Source organism: Hypanus sabinus, chromosome X1 (assembly GCF_030144855.1).
Source record: "Hypanus sabinus isolate sHypSab1 chromosome X1, sHypSab1.hap1, whole genome shotgun sequence".
Classification (NCBI taxonomy): domain Eukaryota; kingdom Metazoa; phylum Chordata; class Chondrichthyes; order Myliobatiformes; family Dasyatidae; genus Hypanus; species Hypanus sabinus.
Window position 1 is genome coordinate 48250798 of NC_082738.1, and position 19190 is coordinate 48269987.

At 43.9% G+C, this 19190-nt stretch overlaps 1 protein-coding gene across 1 annotated transcript in view; it reads left to right on the top strand.

The window, feature by feature from the left end:
• The window catches only part of LOC132384922 (abl interactor 1-like), a 54159-nt gene that overhangs the window by 20933 nt on the left and 14036 nt on the right, over nt 1–19190 (top strand). Inside the window, exons 4-7 of the mRNA XM_059956561.1 lie at nt 7457–7554; nt 14782–14886; nt 14998–15110; nt 16282–16407. Of these exons, the coding sequence (XP_059812544.1) occupies nt 7457–7554; nt 14782–14886; nt 14998–15110; nt 16282–16407 (442 nt within the window). The remainder of the gene's footprint in view (nt 1–7456; nt 7555–14781; nt 14887–14997; nt 15111–16281; nt 16408–19190) is intronic.

Below are 19190 nucleotides of genomic sequence, written 5' to 3' on the forward strand. Positions count from 1 at the left end.
GTATGTGAATAATATCATTATTTTACTGCAGCAAACAATATTCAGCAAAATCTCCCTCTGTTCATATTAGTGGTTTAATGCAATCTAATATTTCTGGGACAACCATAGTAAAGCATAGCACATGATTAACAGATATGGTTAATTTGCTTCTTCAATGACTAGGGTTTCTAAATTTTAACATAATTAGCAGACAATAAAGGAAATGCAATCCACGCTGAATTGTCTATAAAGAATGTATCTCCTTCCTCAAGGGTACTGATAGTTAAACAAATTATCATATTGCAATATCAACTTCCTTGCACCTTCCAGATTTAGCAAAAATGTTGACTGAATATTGAACTGTAATATTTTCTCCTTTATTTGATTTTAAATTCAGTGAGCATCACTGTCAAAGCCAACATTTATTTTCAGTCCTACAAAGTAAACTTGCTTTCAGGTATTACAGACTCTGACACCTGTCTTCTCACTTAAGTGCCCTATGATATTTAATATTCATTGGATTAATAGCCAAGGCATTCTTCATCTGAGTAAAATTTGGTAAATTGGATGAAAGAAAAATTGCATTGAACTAATAAATGCAGAAGCCCTTACAAAGAACTGTGGGAACAGCTGAGAGGATCGTAGGGGTCTATCTACCATTCATCAGGGATATTTATCAGTAGTGCTGTATATGCAGGGCCCTTAGTATTATCAAGGATCCCACCTATCCATCCAGCATCCTCTTTGACTTTCTACCATCAGGCAGGAGACTCTGATGGGTAAAAACAAGAACGGCCAGGATGAGAAACAGTGACTTCCCCAGGCCATCAGGCTTCTGAGCTCCCTGTATTCTAAGTGTCACTGGTTAATCTATTCTGTACCTTACAATATTTAATACGAATGCACTTTAGTTTGTTATTTACACTATCTGTTATTTATCTGTAGATCTTATCCTTGCCTTCATAAATTATTGTGTGTTCTGTGTGTTATATGTACCACTGTGCTTTACACCCTGGTTCAAAGAAACATTGTCTCATTTCTATATACATTATATGGTTATATACATATACACATATGTGTATACGTATGTATATGTAAATGACAATAAACTTGACTTGAAAACACTCATTAGGTCAGGCAGCATCTGTGGAAAGAGGAACAGAATTAATGCTTCTGGCTCAAGACCCTTCAACAGAACTCCATTCATTTTGATAAAAATGTAACTTCTGAGGTACTTTGACAACCAAATTTTTATTGAAATATGTATGAGATAAAAAAGGAAAAAAATCCATCACTTTGGCATTGTTCTTAAAAAAAAAGTAAGCCCAGTACTTTGGATGAATTGGAGTTGGAATGAGTATAATTAACCAAGCCATTTGTCATCTTGAAGTTTCACATTCTTCCTTATTTAAAAAACAGAAATTTACAAATTCTTTGCTCCCTGGAGAGCCATATTAAACGATGTATGATGGGCCAGTGAATATCTCTCAAAGGTTCACCTTTGTTATATTCTACAGTGCATTAGGTCCAGGCATTATGAATTATAGGATCAGTCCTACTCCTGCAGTTGAATCGAATTGAATTGACTTTATTACTTACATCCTTCAAATATGAGGAGTAAAAATCTTTACATTACGTTTCCATTCAAATGTGCAATTATAGTAATTTATAACAAATATTATGTATGTAACGTTCTCCTTCGCGTGTACTAATAACGCCGAATTCAACGTCGAGATAAACCAGTCAATGAGACCAGATCGCAGTAAGAATAACCATTTACTGTTCACTCTTCACATTAACATATGGTGAAAACTGTTGATAAAACAATACAAGATTGATACAGTATTTGTTCCTTCCTTAATATCACATTTCAATTGTAAATACTTGCAAAGGTGACTATAACTACATTACACTAAGGTGCAATATACAGGCAGAGTTTACCTGCTCCATTGACTACTTTAAATACACTTCAATGCAAACTATCCGCAACTCTTTAACTAACGAAAGCATAAACATTATCGACTGTCGTTACTTCTAACAGGATCGGCATTAACATCTTAGTTCAACATATCGATTATCTATTAACTTACAGCGTTGCTCTCGCTGTGATTTCTCATGCCTGCAAAACAACTTCTGCTCAGGTGAGCCTCGTGGTGAGCCCCCACCCTCGCGCTAATTCCAAACCGGTATTTTCCCACAAGACGCGGCGAAACTGGATGTGACGTCATCGCATGCCGATATATTTTACATGCAATGAATATACTTTGAACACTTCTAATTCTAACTAGAAAACACTATGGAATGAATTACTAAGCGAAAATATTATAAACTAAATAACTGTCGTAAAGACAGCACAATGTACAACAGGACAGTCAATATAACATAGAAATACAGTTGTGTCAGCATGAATTAATCAGTCTGATGGCCTGGGGGAAGAAGCTGTCCCGGAGCCTGTTGGTCCCGGCTTTTATGCTGTGGTACTGTTTGCCAGATGGCAGCAGCTGGAACAGGTTGTTGTTCGGGAGACTCGGGTCCCCAATGATCCTTTGGGCATTTTTTACCTGTCTTTGTAAATGTCCTGAATAGTGGGAAGTTCACATCTACAGATGTGCTGGGCTGTCCGCACCGCTCTCTGCAGAGTCCTGTGATTGAGGGAAGTACAGTTCCCATACCAGGCAGTGATGCTCGCAATCATGCCTCTACAGAAAGTTCGTAAAATTTTGGGCGGCCCATACCAAACTCCTTCAACCGTCTGAGGTGAAAGAGGCGCTGTTGTGCCTTTTTCACCACACAGCTGGTATGTACCAATCCTCAGTGATGTTTATGCTGAGGAACTGTTCACCCTCTCAACCCCGGATCCATTGATGTCAGTAGGGATTAGCCTGTCTCCATTCCTCCTGTAGGCCACAACCAGCTCCTTTGTTTTTGTGATATTGAGGGGGAGGTTGTTTTCTTGACACCGCTGTGTCAGGGTGATGACTTCTTCTCTGTAGGCTGCCTCATTATTATTTGAGACTAAACCAATCAGTGTCATGTCATCAGCAAATTAAGCAGGTCTCACATATGCTGAGAAGGCTTATTTCTACATGAGTGTCATGAGCATTTTGCTCATATATGAAAATTACTGAAGTACTGCCCATACGTGCTTTACATATAATTGATACCACAGCACATGTCCAGGTGCTCCTTTGATTTGTGTATCAGACAAATGGAATCCATGCAGTATGCCCTCAAAATTTTGAAGAAATTCAATCATGCTGCACACAAAAATATAATATCTGCACAATAATGCATGTGCTGAAATGTCTAAAGGATTTGATTCCACCACTGATGTATCTTCCTCTCCACATCGCTCTATTATTCACTTTTCCATCCTCATCCACCACTTCCCGTCCCATGGCATCTTCCACTGTAGCTGGAGGAAATGCAGCACTAGTTTATTTGCCACTTCCAATCCCATCCAGGATCTTTCCCATCTTTCCAGGTGACACAGTGATTAAACCATGACATAGAAGCATAATTAGGCCATTTGGCTCATCCAGTCTACTCCGTCACTCAGTCATGGCTGTTCCTTTTATTTCCCCTCCTCAGCCCCACTCCCCGACCTTCTCCCCATAATGCTTAATGCCGTCTCCAATCAAGTCCTATCAATGTCTGCCTTAAATACACTTAATGACCTGGCCTCCACAGCTGCATGTGGTAACAAATTCCGCAAATTCATCACCCTTGGGCTAAAGAACTTTCTCCTCATCTCTGTCTTAAATGGACGCCCCCTCTATCCTATGCCGCCTTGTCCTAGACTCCCCTCCATGGGAAACATCCTTTCCATATCTACCATGTCTAGGCCTTTCAACATTCAAAAGGTTTCAATGAGATCCCCCCTCATTCTTCTAAATTCCAGCGAGTACAGACTCCGAGTCATCAAACGTTCCTCGTATGATAACCCTTTCATTCCTGGAATCATCCTTGCGAACCTCCTCTGAACAGTCTCCAAGGCCAGCACATCTTTTCTTAGATGAGAAGCCCAAAACTGTTCACAATACTCAAGATGAGGCTTCTCCACTGCCTTATAAAGGCTCAGCATCACATTCCTGCTCTTATATTCTAGACCTCTTGAAATGAATGAGAACATGGCATTTGCCTGCCTCACCATCAACTCTACTGTCAAGTCCCTTTGCATCTCTGATTTTTGGATTTTCTCCCCATTTAGGAAATAGTCTGCACATTTATTTCTACTACCAAAGTGCATCACCATGCATTTTCCAACATTGTATTTTGTTTGTCACTTTCTTGCCCATTACCCTAATCTGTCTAAGTCCTTCTGCAGATTACTTGCTCCCTCAACACTACCTGCCCCTCCACCAATCTTCATATCATCTGCAAACTTGGTAACAAAGCCATCTATTCCATCATCTAATCATTGATGTACAACATAAAAAGAAGCGGTCCCAACACCGACCCCTGTGGAACACCACTGGCAGCCAACCAGAAAAAGATAATTTTACTCCCACTCACTGCGTCCTACCAATCAGCAAATGCTCTAACCATGCCAGTAACTTTCCTGTAATGCCATGGACTCTTAACTTGGTCAGCTGCCTCATGTGTGGTACCTTGTCAAAGCCTTCTGAAAGTCCAAGTATACAACATCCACTGCATCCACTTCATCTATTCTACTTGTAATCTCCTCAAAGAATTCCAACAGGTTTGTCAGACAAGATTTTCCCTTAAGGAAACCATGCAGACTTTGTCCTATGTCATCAAGTATTCCATAACATCATCCTTAAAGATTGACTCCAATATCTTCCCTACCACTGAGGTGAGGCTAAGTGGTTTATAATTTCCTCCTTTCTTAAAGAGTGGAGTGACATTTGCAGTTTTCCAGTCCTCTGGCATCATGCCAGAGTTCAATGATTCTTGAAAGACCATTACTAACGCCATCACAATCTCTACCATTACCTCTTCCAGAACCCCAGGTTCTCCTGTGCTTTCTCAAATTTGGTATAATTTATAATTTGGTTGCTCAAGACATGGTCCCATTTTTCACATGGAGTGTGGTGAGCATATGGAATGAGCTGCCAGAGGAAATAGTTGAGGCAGGTATAGTATAATTTAAGGAGCATGTGGATAGGTTCATGCAGGGGCAGTGCTTAGAGAGATCTGGGCTGATTGCAGGAAGCTAGGACTAGGTGGGTCGACATGAACTTGGTGGGCAAAAGGGCTTGTGTCTGTGCTGTATTGCGCTGTGATCTGTGAGTCTAACTACATTGGAAAACCAAAACTAGATTGGGAGATTACTTCACAGGACACCTCCAGTCTGCCACAAGGTCACTGTAAGCATAAGCTTTAATTCTCCATTCCACTCCCACCCTGACCTCTCTGTCTTTGGTTTCCTCATTGCCCTGACTATCCACCCTGTTTATACCTCTCATTATTTTTGATACTTCTGTCAGCCTCATTTGTTCCAGGTAAAGCAAGCCCAGCCTATTCAATCTCTCCCCTCAACTAAAGTCCCCCAATCCAGCCAACATCTACTTTCTCTCCAGTGCAATCATATCCTTCCTGAAGTGTGGTAACCAGATTTTCACACAATATTCCAGTGTTTGTCAAGGTATAAACTAACATCCCAACTTTTATGGATGGTCCTTGACCTGAAATGTTAACTCTTTTCTTTACCTTAAATGTTAATCGCCTTTTTTTGCTTTGCATGCCCAGCATTTCTAGTTTTTTTTGTTCTAATTTTGGAGGTGGGATGGGGTGTAGCATATTATTGGGGTGTAGCAAACAGGCCACAGTACGGTAAAGAAAGTATGGGCCTGAAAGGTTAGGACCCACAGGACCTCAAGCAAGTTCATAAATTGGATCCAATATTGGCTTGGCAACAGGAGACAGAAGGCCTTTTTAGAGGATTGAATCCTGTTTCAGAGAGGTCGATGCTTGTAAAATACTGTTTATAATATATATGAATAATTTGGATGTGAATATATGAGGCATGATCAGTGAGTTCACAGATGACAGCAAGGTTGGTAGAATTAACAGTGTGGCTAATAGTCTTAGATTACAGGATGATATTTATGTGTCAATGAAATGGATTGAGAAATGCCAAATTCAACTTAATCCTGATGAACATAGGACATATTTTGGGAATACGACTGAGGTTAGGGTAGAAGTCATGAAAAGTAAAGTCCTAGTGAGTATTGAAACATTTAAGTCCAAAGATCCTTGACAGTGGTTGTGCAGAAGTTAACATGGTTATATAAGCATATATAAAACTGGGATTCATTAGATGAGGCACTGAACACAAAAGCAGGAAGATTATGTGCCAACTTTATAAAATATTGGTCAAACCTCAACTGGAGCATTGCATGCAGTTATAGTCATCACAATATAGGGTGGATATGATAATGCTGAAGACAATGCAGGTGAGATTCACCAGGATGTTGCCTTGGATGGAGTGTTTCAGTTATGAGGAGAGACTGGAGGGGCTCTGTTTGTTCTCCCTGGAGCAGAGAAGTTTAAGATGAGATATGATTGAGATATATAAAATTATGAGGGGTATATATAGGGTAGACTGAAGGAAACTTTTCCCCAAATGAGAGGTAGATAAACTATCAGACATACAGTAGCTTTTGGGAAAGAGTGAGAGAATCAGAGGATCTGAGGAGGATTTTTTTTCACTAAGCAAGTTGATGCACCATCAATAACTCTCTCTGAGACGTAAAGGCGAGATATCGGCTTTTATTGACTGGAAGAAGGAACAAGCAGTGGTTGACCACCATACTACATCCTGGAGACTGAGAGGCAGGGCTCAGGCCTCAATCGCCTTTATACAGGGGTCTGTGGGAGGAGCCACAGGAGCAGTCAGCAGGGGGCGTGTCCAGACAGGTATATGTAGTTCACCACAGAAGTGATGACTACCTGGAATGCACTGCTTGAGAGAGTAGTGGAAGCAAAAACACTGACTGTATTTAAGAAAACCTAAATTGTCTTGGAATAGAAGTTTACAGGAAGATGGGATGAAAAGGGATGGGTGCCCATCTGTTGGCATGGATGTGGTGGGCCAAATGGCCTGTTTCCCGGCTCTATGGCTCTGTAACTACACAGTGATTATTAGCATAAATGTATGAATCCATCAAATAAAATCAGATTAATTTTTACAGAATGATGGAATGTGAAGGTTAACTACATGTAAATTATGGACATGGAATGAATTTTAACCATTCAGTGTGATTACCAGGCCTGATTGACAGGGGCAATTGCCTAGCCACCTGGAATCTGACTGGGAATTACTTTCGTATTGTGTTACCTTATTGCCTTTCAAACAATACTTTGATTTGATATTATAATTTATAGAAGAACCATTGCACAGAATCTTTAACTAGAAGAGCACAGAGGTATCAGTTTCACTTACTTAATTGAAAAAAACAATTGAAAATCCTTTCTCTGAGTTATATATTTTACTCTCATTTTGCTTACTTAGGAAAGCAGTAATAATTCAAGACTGGGAACTCTAACACGTAAGAATAGACAAGGAAGTATACCAACGTGCCCAACTGTACCTTCTCAAGGAACGATTGGGTAAGTGTGAGTTATAAAGCAGGATACTTTGTTAACATTTGTGAGAGTTAAACACGTGGAGAAATCGTCTTTCTGCAATGGTTTCCCCCATTTCATGCAATGGATTCAAAGACCTGCAACATTGAATGAAGTAGCAAGGGAAGCAGAGGATGGAGAGGACCCCTTCCACTACCAGGGTTTAAAGTCAAAGTCAAAGTCACAGTACATATATATATTCCCATATACTACCTTGAGGCATTTACAGGAAAATAAAGAAATACAAAAGAATTCATGAAAAACCATACATATACAAAGACTGACAGAAAGCCAATGTGCAAAAGACAAGGAAAAATGTACTAATAAAAAATAAATAATATTTAGAACACGAGTTGTAGAGTCCTTGAAAGTAAGACTGTAGGTTGTGTCATCAGTACAGAGCTGAGGGTAATAACTGCTCCTGAACCTGGTAAACCTTTTGTACCTCCTGTCCAATTGTAGTAATGAGAAAAGAGCATTGGCCTAGATGGTGGGGGTGCTTGATGATGAATGCTAATTTCTTGTAGCAAAACTCCATGGAAATGTACTCAATGGTGGGGAGGGCTTTGCCTGTGTTGGACTGGGCTGTATCCACCACTTTCTATAGACTTTTCCATTCCTGGGCATTGGTGTTTCCATATCAGGCTATCATGCAACCAGTTAGGATAGTCTCCACTGTGCATCTATAGAAATTTGTTGAAGTTTTCAGTAATATGCCGGATCTACGCAAACTTCAGTGTGGTGAGTGGCCAAGTGGTTAAAGCATTGGACTAGCGATCTGAAGGCCGTGAGTTCGAGACCCAGCCAAGGCAATGTGTTGTGTCCTTGAGCAAGGCACTTAACCACACATTGCTCCAGTCCACCCAGCTGAAAATGGGTACCTGCAAAATGCTGGTGTTAACCTCGCGATAGATGTGCATCCTGTCCAGGGTGGAGTCTCGTACTCTCAGTTGCTTCACACCATGGAAACCGGCACAAGAACCTGCCTGATGAGCCTATAAGGCTTTTTATGCAAACTTCTAAACAAGGAGAGGTGCTGTCATGTCTCCTTTTACAGACTAACCTGTGGGCTTCTCACTTCTGCCACTCTACTTTATGTAGGACCGGTGGTAGTGCAGTAGGAAAAGCAGGAAATCAGTTGGCTTTATTAACTCAATTATCACTTAAACATATCTTGGTACTGAATGGGCAGATGAATTGACAAAGTTTGGGTGCTCGCTTCAAAGGGCAAAGTAATAAATGCAGGCAATAAATGTGTTCTTCTATTGTTTCATCTTTTCCTGCTGAACTTCTGTCCAGAGTAGTGGAATGTGTGTATCTCTAGATTTCTGTCTTTCAGCCCTTGAAGTGGAAATTGTTCCAATAACAAAATTTGGCAAATGTACTTCAAAATATTATCATGGAATTTTACAGGGATGAAACTTCAGATACGTACTGTAGTTGTCTCAGGACAGATGTTAACAGGATATTTTCTTGCAATATTTAATGGAAATATATGATAGTGTAGCGATGTACTACATACAGAGCTAGAAACAATGACACGCAGTCGGTAAGTCGTTTAGAGACTAACTTATTCAAACTTCATGGCACTGGCTTTTAATCCCTAGTTCCCACCCTCTCCGGGCGGAAATTACTTCAGAGGTGCATTACCAAAGTCTCTCCCCAAGCGTGGGCTATTTGTGAGCCGGTTCGCCTGTGCAGAAAGTGGGTCACCACATAACCCCCCCCCCCCAGAACCGGTGATACACCCCCCCCCCCCCCACAGTCTGGATCAGTCTCTGTTTGGCCGTCTGCCTCTGCGCCTATTGGAGTATAAAAGTTGCAACTTGCTATTTGCTAGAGAATGAAAACTTAGGAATGCAGAAGACAATGGTGTGTTAATAAGAGGAAGCTAAGAGATGTAGATTATGTAGTCTGAGTTTGCTATTTGCTATGCATGTACCCAATTTAGTAGGAGAATGAAATCTTAAGAATGTAGAAGACAATGGTGTGTTAATGAAAGGTAGCTAAGAGATGTAGATTAGAACATGATTAAGACAATGGGTAGAAACAATAGTGGCAGATGTACTTGTGATACACAACTGTAGACCGATTGCATATGCTAATACAACTAAACCAGGAGATTGCAATAAAAAATGCTGTGTCCGAGGATCGGTGGGCAATCAGCGACTAGCTCAATGACTGTCTCAGCTTTGATTTGCAAATTAAAGTTTAACCCTTCTTGAAGAATCTTCTGCGTCTCCTGGTCGTTTGTGGGGCACGAGAAACCACGACACGCCGCGGTGCCTGAACCTCGACCGGCTGCACCAAGTCCACATGGGCTGGTTTGAGTCGGTCCATCGGGAGAACCGTCTCTTTCCCCCCAATGTCCAGAACGTAAGAGGACCCGTTGTTCCTGATCACCTTGAACGGCCCCTCGTACGGCTGCTGTAGCGGCGCCCGGTGTCCGCCCCTTCGTACAAACACAAACTTACAGTTCTGCAGGTCTTTAGGTACATGGGTCGGGGGCCGTCCATGCTGCGAAGTTGGTACGGGGGTCAGATTGCCGAGCGTAGTCTGTCCAGGACTGCTGCGGGTTCTTCCTCTTGCCCCCTTGGGGCTCGTATGAACTCTCCCGAGACAGCCAGGGGTGTGTTGTACACCAACTCGGCCGACGAGGCGTGCAGATCCTCTTTGGGCACTGTGTGAATTCCAAGCGGGACCCAGGGAAGCTCGTCCACCCAGTTAGGTCCTCTCAGGTGGGCCATGAGAGCCGACTTCAAGTGATGGAGGAAGCGTTCCACCAGTCCGTTCGACTGTGGGTGGTAGGCAGTGGTGTGGTGTAGCTGCGTTCCCAACAGGCTGGCTACAGCCGACCACAGGCTGGAGGTGAACTGGGCGCCTCTGTCGGAGGTAATGTGGGCCCGTACCCCGAAGCATGCTACCCAGGTTGCGATCAGTGCTCGGGCGCAGGAATTGGCAGATGTGTCGGTGAGCGGGACCACCTCTGGCCACCTCGTGAACCTGTCTACCATAGTTGGGAGGTACCGCGCTCCCTGGGACACTGGTAGGGGGCCCACGATATCCACATGAATGTGGTCGAACCTCCGGTGGGTGGGTTTGAACTGCTGCGGCGGGGCTTTAGTGTGCCGCTGCACCTTGGCTGTTCGACACTGCGTGCACGTTCTGGCCAATTCACTGACCTGCTTGCGAAGTCCATGCCACGCGAACTTGCTGGAGACCAGCCGGACGGTTGTCCTGATAGATGGGTGCGCCAAACCGTGTATGGAGTCGAAAACTCGCCGCCTCCAGGCTGCCGGGACGATGGGGCGAGGTTGGCCAGTAGCCACGTCACACAGTATGGTCCTATCACCTGGGCCTACGAGAAATTCCTGCAGCTGCAAACCCGAGACTGCGGTCCTGTAGCTGGGCATCTCGTCGTCTGCCTGCTGCACCTCCGCCAGTGCTGCATAGTCCACCCCCAGGGACAGGGCCTGGAGAGCTGGTCTGGAGAGTGCTTCCGCCATGACGTTGTCCTTTCCTGAGACATGCTGGATGTCCGTCGTGTACTTGGAGATGTAGGACAGATGTCGCTGCTGGTGAGCTGAACAGGGATCGGACACCTTCGTGAACATGAAGGTCAACTGTTTGTGGTCCGTGAACGCGGTGAACTTCTAAGAAGTACCTGAAATGCTGGATTGCCAGATACAGTGCCAACAGCTCCAGGTTGAAGGCACTGTACCTGAGTTCGGGTGGTCGTAGGTGCTTGCTGAAGAACACCAGGGGTTGCCAGTGCCCCTCGATGAGTTGCTCCAGCACCCCACCGACAGCTGTGTCAGATGCGTCCACTGTGAGGGCAATCGGAACATCTGTTCTGGGGTGCACCAGCATCGCGGCATCTGCCAAGGCTTCCTTGGCTTTAACGAAAGTGGCAGCAGCCTCCTCGTCCCAAGTAATATCCTTGCCTTTACCCGACATCAGGGTGTACAAAGAACACATGATACGGGCTGCTGAGGGGAGGAAATGGTGGTAGAAGTCCACCATACCAATGAACTCCTGCAGGCCTTTGACCGTGTTGGGCCGGGAAAGTGGCGGATCGCGTCTACCTTGGCGGGCAGAGGTGTTGCCCCGTCTTTGGTAATCCTGTGGCCCAGAAAGTCGATGGTATCGAGACCGAACTGGCATTTGGCCGGGTTGATCGTGAGGCTGAAATCACTCAGGTGGGAGGAGAGCTGGGGGAGGTGGGACAGATGCTCCTGACGACTACTGCTGGCTATGAGGATGTCATCCAAATAGATGAATGCAAAGTCCAGGTCGCGTCCCACTGCGTCCATTAGCCACTGGAACGTCTGTGTGGCATTCTTCAGGCCGAACGGCTTTCGGAGAAATTCGAACAGGCCGAACGGGGTGATGAGTGCTGTTTTGGGGATGTCTTCAGGGTGCACCGGGATTTGATGGTATCCCTGGACAAGGTCTACTTTAGAAAAGATTCTTGCCCCGTGGAGGTTTGCTGCAAAGTCCTGTATGTGCGGCACGGGGTAGCGGTCTGGAGTTGTAGCCTCGTTCAGTCTGCAGTAGTTGCCGTATGGTCTCCAGCCCCCGGCTGCTTTGGGCACCATGTGCAGGGGGGAGGCCCATGGGCTGTCGGACCTCCGTATGATCCCCAATTCCTCCATCCTCTTGAACTCCTCCTTCGCCAGGTGGAGCTTTTCCAGGGGGGCCTTCGTGCGCTGGCATCGAGGGGTGGTCCCTGGGTCAGAATGTGGTGCTGTACCCCGTGTCTGGGCATGGCTGCCGTGAACTGCGGTGCCAGAATTGATGGAAAGTCTGCCAGGATTCTGGTGAATTCATTGTCCGACAGCGTGATGGAGTCCAGGTGTGGGGCCGGCAACCTGGCTTCACCCAGGGAAAACGTCTGGAAAGTCTCGGCATGTACCAGTCTTTTCCCTTGCAAGTCGACCAGCAGGCTGTGAGCTCACAAGAAGTCCGCCCCCAGGAGTGGTTGGGCCACGGCGGCCAGTGTGAAGTCCCACGTGAACCGGCTGGCGCCGAACTGCAGCTGCACTGTGCGGGTGCCGTAGGTCTGTATCGTGCTGCCGTTTGCGGCCCTCAGGGTGGGTCCTGGCTTCCTGTTGCGGGTGTCGTACCCCATCGGGGACAAGACGCTGATTTCCGCCCCCATGTCGACCAAGAAACGGCATCCCGACTGTTTGTCCCAGACGTACAAGAGGCTGTCCTGGTGGCCTGCCGCCATAGTCTTGAGCGGCAGCTGGCCCTGGCCCTGGCCCTTGCAGGGCGGGCGACAACAGCGGGCTTCTGTGCCCCACCGCTGGTGGTAGAAACACCACTGTTCACTGGCCTCCTCACTCCTGCCTCTGAGTTGTGTGCGCCCCCTTGTCGGGCCTGGTCTGGTCTGCCATGGGGAGAGTGGCTTGGTAATCTGACCGATGGATGCCACTCTCTCCCTCTTGGCTTTCCACAGCACATCTGCCTGGGCCGCCACCTTCCGGGGGTCGCTGAAATCTGCATCGGCCAGCAGCAGATGTATGTCCTCAGGCAGTCGCTCTAGGAACGCTTGCTCGAGGCAGGGCTTGTGTCCGTCAGCCAGGGACAGCATCTCGTTCATCAATGCTGACGGCAGTCTGTCTCCCAAACCATCCAGGTGAAGCAGGCCGGCACCCCGCTCACGCCGTGAGAGGCCAGTCCCAACGAGCAGCGCTTTGAATGCTTCATATTTGCCTTCTTCCGGGGGCGACTGTATGAAATCCGCAACCCGGGCGGCCGTCTCCTGGTCAAGGGCGCTCACCACGTGGTAGCAATGCGTGGAATCAGAGGATATCTGCCGAATCTGGAACTGGGCTTCTGCTTGGCTAAACCACACGCGTGGTCGCAGCGTCCAGAAAGTCGGCAGTTTGAGCAAAACTGAGTGAACAAATGAAGAGTCGGTCATCTTTGGTCCAAATCCCCTTTGGACCGTCGGGGTCACCAATGTAGCGATGTACTACATACAGAGCTAGAAACGACGACACGCAGTCGATAAGTCGTTTTGAGACTAGTTTATTCGAACCTCGCAGCACTGGCTTTTAATCCCTAGTTCCCGCCTCTCTGGGCGGAAATGACATCAGAGGTGCATTACCAAAGTCTCTCCCCGCACGCGGGCTATTTGTGAGCTGGTTCGCCTGCAATAGCTTGAATGTTCTGAATAGCTTCAGAACATGTTTCCGTTCATGAGAGTTATAGAACAGACAACAAACATTTAAGGTAAAACAAACAAGGTGTTGGAAGAACTCAGGGGGTCAGGCAGCCTGTGTGAAGTCAATGATTTGGGATAAGACCTTTCAGTTGGCTCTTTCAACTTTAGATGAAGGCCCTCGACATGAAACATAGAACATCTATTTCCCTTCAGAGATACTGTCTGACCCATTGAGTTCCTCCAGCAGCTTGTTAGTTGCTCTAGGTTCCAGCATTTTGGCAACAGATATTGCAAGGACAGCAATTTGTAATTGGCAACAGATCCAGAGCAGAGATGCAGAGACGTTCCTTTCAAGCATGGAATCGTTATGATCTGGGTTACACTCTCTAAAGAAATGGATGCAAATGCAATAGTAGCTTCCAGCAGGTAATTAGTTGTAAATGAGAAAATTAAGAAATAATACAGAGTTATTAAGAAAATGGGTTGACTACCTGGATTGTTTTTAAAGACTCAATGTACATTTGATGGGCTCTTCCTTTCCTGTATTAGTCAATTATAATACCAACTAGAATAAACTAGACTCCTCTTTAAACTAAAAGTGGTCATGCCAGTATGGATGAGAAAGTCTTTCTTTAACTTTTTATCATCATTATTCTCATCATCATGAACAATAGTTAGCAGAAGTTAAGGAATTACACACAGCAGGAAGAACCACCACTCCTCTATCCCTTACATACAGTATTCATATAAAGCAGAGGCCTTTCAAATAGGATTCAAAATACACTTGGCAGAGTAAGTTTGTTTCTACATCCAACTCATTCGATATGGTCTCAGAACGAGATCCCCATTTTGATGTTGTAAGCTAATGACAGCAGATACCAATTTGAAGCTGTCCTCATCTGTTCAACCAGCAAAGAAGAAAATTTGTCACCATTCTTAGCCCAAGCTTTAAGCTTTTATTGCCTACCGTACAGTTGCATTCTTAATTTCCATTTATTATGTCCTGCACTTATAAGTCTTTCTGCTTCTGCCATTTTCAGAAGACGTGGTAAGGTCCCTGCAGTGGTTCAGCCTCCTGTTGCCCCAAGTGCGTACAGCAGTCCTGTGGCTTGCCCTCCACCACCAGATGGATCTCAGATGCTTGAGTAAGCGCAGTCAGAGCAATTATAAAACTTGAGGAGTTTAAAGATAAAAATGAAAATTCTCATGATTATATTTCCCTTTCTTCTTTGCTCTTTCCTGCATTTGGGAAGCAGTGATCCAGGTAGAAACAGGAGTAGCTCCAGCGCCAGTGAGGTGGGAATGCTTCCTCCTCCACCAGCACCACCCTCCACACCCGCCCCGCCTGCCCCAGTAATATATGAACCAGGTCAGTATTGATACATGTGTACACTTTGAAATCATTGTAAGTAGATGCATCGGACTATCATAAATTAACCAATCTGTTTTTTGTAATTTAGCTTCAAAATTGCAATCTTGTTTTCCGCTGTTCTAAGAATGCATACATTTACTTTTAGTATGACTTTAATTTAAAAATATGTACATCAAAAAAAGTTGAACTTAAGGCATTATAGTGGTAATTCTTCAATATTACTTGTTCTAGAAAGTATGTAGGAATTAAAATTGTCAGCTTTTTGAGGGTTTGAAAGCTATTGGTCATGATTAAAAATGAAGACAAGGGAATCAAATTAGATTAAGTTGTGCACAAAAGAAATAAGTTAGAAAGAGACGTGATTGAAACAAATGATATAAAGAGTTCCAATGATAATGAGGGATCCCTAGAGCGATAGAAAAAATAATTGATGGATATGTATAATTATTGTCTAGTATACAGGAGTAATGAACTGAGTTCTGTGAACAAGTGTGCCAAAATTCATATTTATTTAAAATTGAAATTTCAAAGTGGGCTTAATGTGGATTAAGTCATTTTCTGGGGTTTAACCTTACTTTATCAATGTGACATACTAAATTTGTAAAACTAATCCTGCATACAGGAATAGCATTTGCAACTATTCATTTTAATTTTAGCAGGTCAATGTTTTTATTTAAATGAACTATAAAAGCTAGTGCCATTGAACAGAGCCCCCATGTGGATTGTACAGTTGGAAGCCTTATACTGTAAAATGAAACTGCCGGATATTACTTGCAAACGTCTCATGTGCTGACTTGAAATTTATGGCTCTGCTAACTTAAGCTTGAACCAGTTTCAGATAAAGGAGTTAGCTGGAATAATTTCAATGTGATATCAGCAATGGAAAGAAAATTACATGGCACATGTAAATAGCCAAGTATGAGATAGCTCCTGTTTAATATCAAATAGTAAAATAACAAGTTTAATTGTCAGTAAAACACTGAGAGGATTTAAAACCATCATGTTCTGTATTGAATTTGGAGGTAGGTACCCAAAGATCTGCTTACGATCTGAATTTTGCTGCAATAGAATGTAATTGTTAGAGAATGTCATTGTCCTTAACTAACACAAGACTAATTTGCTTAAACCTGCACAGAGTGGGATTAATTGTAGTTATTATGTTTTGAAGATGGCTTCCTGAGCAAACCAGTTCTGTCCTCAATGGAACTGCCCCCTCCTGCTCCTCCACCCGAGGTTTTCATTGAGGACTCTCTCCCTCCTCCTCCCCCCTTAATGTCCGATGCTCCTTCATCAGGTAAGGAATCTTTAGGTTTACCTTATATTCACTCACTTAACAATAATATTATTTAAATTAATCTGAGGGAATGTTTAAAATGCCAAGTTCAAATTCAAGTTTCCATACATGAATACCCATTAAGACAGTGGAATGAAACAGCATTAATCCAGGGCCAAGGTGCAAAACACAGTAGCAACAGTCATATACAACACAAGATTCGTATAACACATAAAAGATATCAGTAAAATACAGTCACATAAAAAAAGTCCAAATCCTTGAGTCCCTGAATGTCACAGCAGTCTGCAGTCAAACACAATACAGCTTGTCTTCTGCCGAGTGAACACTGGGGGCAGCACTGACTCCAGCATGGACGGTGCACCACACCACCTCCGGCGCTCCGGTGGAGGACCCGACTCTGACACCTCCTCCTGGGCAGTTGCAAATAGGTAACACCATAGCTTGAAGCCTGATTCTTGCTATGACTGAGGCCACACAACTACCCCGCTGTCTGCACCCCCCCCCCCCCACCAACTGTTCACCAATAAACCAATGAATTGGACTTGCAGTATTCCACACCACCAAAGTCCAATTGGGTCTTACAATCACAAGAGCGACTAAGACGATCTCTCAGTGTTAGACTGCACATCTCCTTCATGCACTGAGACCTCATTGTCGTAGGCAGCATCACGGTCCAGACCAAGTCCAGCTCCTTCGGTTTTTCTGCCAACAAGCAACTTGCTGATGGGGTAGACCTCTTATTATTCAGAAGGGTATTGTGACCATAAAATATGTTTAAAAAAGACAATAACACCTTTGGTTGGCCCCATAGAAGCTGCTGTGACCAAATGCACCACCATCTTACTGGAAGTAAGATTCTATGTGTGAAACCAAGAAATTATAATTTGATTCTGCTATGGGTTCTACATGCTTCTCTATGTTTGAAACTTCAAGCAGTCAATAAGATGTCAACCAGATATTTGGTTAGTCCACCCACTATTTGAACCACCCCGTACAGAACATAGAACAATACAGCACAGGAACAGGCCCTTCAACCCACAATGTTGTGCCAAACCAAATAAATTAGTAATCAGCTGGGCAACTTTATGCCTACATGATGTCTATGTCCCTTCATTTTCCTTACATTCATGTGCCTATCTAAGCATCTCTTAAAAGTCCCTAATGTTTCTGCCTCTCCCATCACCCCAGGCAGTGCATTCTAGGCATCCACCACTTTCTGTGTAAAAAAAAACAAACAAACAAACAAACAAACAAACTTGCCCCTTGCATCTCCTTTGAAATAATCCCCCCTCACCTTAAATGTATGCCTTCTGGCATTAGACATTGCTACCCTAGGAAAAAGATACTGTCTGTCTACTCTATCTATGCCTCTCATAATCTTATAAACCTTTATCAGATCTGCCCTCAGCCCCCACCACTCCAGAGAAAACAACCCAAGTTTTTTCCAGCCTCTCATTATGGCTCATGCCCTCTAAACCAGGCAGCCAAAGCCCCAACATCCTTCCTATAGTGGGGCAACCGGAACTGTACGCAATACTCCAGATGCGGCCTAACTAGAGTTTTAAAAAACTGCAACATAACTTTTGAACTCAACATCTCGACTACTAAAGGCAAGCATGCCATATGTCTTCTTAACCACCCTATTAACTTGTGTAACCATTTTCAGGGAGTTATGAACTTGGGCCCCAAAATCTCTCAGGTCATCAACACTTCTAAGGGTCTTGCCTATAACAGTGTAGTGTCTCTTTACATTTAACCTACCAAGGTGCAATACTTCAAATTGGGCTGGGTTAAACTCCAGTTGCCATTTCTCCACCCATATCCATGTCTCTCTGTGTTTTCTTGTCTTTCTCTGCATCTTTCTGTTAAGAGGCAGCTTTCACCATCTCTTATGTCTCAAAATTGAGTAGCGAGAGTCTATTAATAGCTCACTGTCTGTCTCTATTGTAGTGATATTAATAGCCCTGTACTTGGTTATCCAGACTGTCGATCCACTCTTTGATCTGCTGAGATGTCAATGAGAGAAAGAAGGCATTTTTTACTGGGCAGGCTGATGTGATTTGTGACTTATGGCCACAATTAGACTGTGGATTCATCTTGTATTTTCCACCTGCAGAGCAGATAGCCACATCACTCATTGGCTGAATAGTTCCTGATGACTGTCTTTGGAGGAGAGGATGTCAAAGCCAGGAATCTCTGTTGTAGGGTCAGTGATGAGTTATATGTCAGGTCACTGAGTTGGAGATGGAGCAAGAACACATGGAAAACCACTTATTCCAAAGCTAGTGCAGTCTATGGAAAATAAAGTAATCGAAATCTGTACCCAACATTGACTACAACAAATAAATGTCATGCTCAAAATGATGGAAACAACTCCAGATAAAACCAACAGAATTTTTCCAACAAATTACATATTGAGTGAGATATAGTTACATCATCAGATCAATCATTTACAGGACGTATAACTGATGGAGTAATTACCTGGTCATGTCTAAGTTGGTCAGAAATTCTCAAGACACCAGAATGGACTTGTTTTTGTGAAATTTGCCAAGTATGTGTACAGACTGGAGTGCCAGCTCTGAGGCATCTCCACACTCCTTACAAAACAAGTGAAAACACAATAATTATAAAGGATAGATAAAAGCAGTGAATTAACAACCAATTGCATTACTCAGAATACTGTGTTAGAGTGCTAAAATGTCAATGGAAAACATTGTAATTCATTTTTGTGGATGGTACATGTTGATGGATTTATTTCCTGCTCTTCTCTCTCTGCTTCAGCC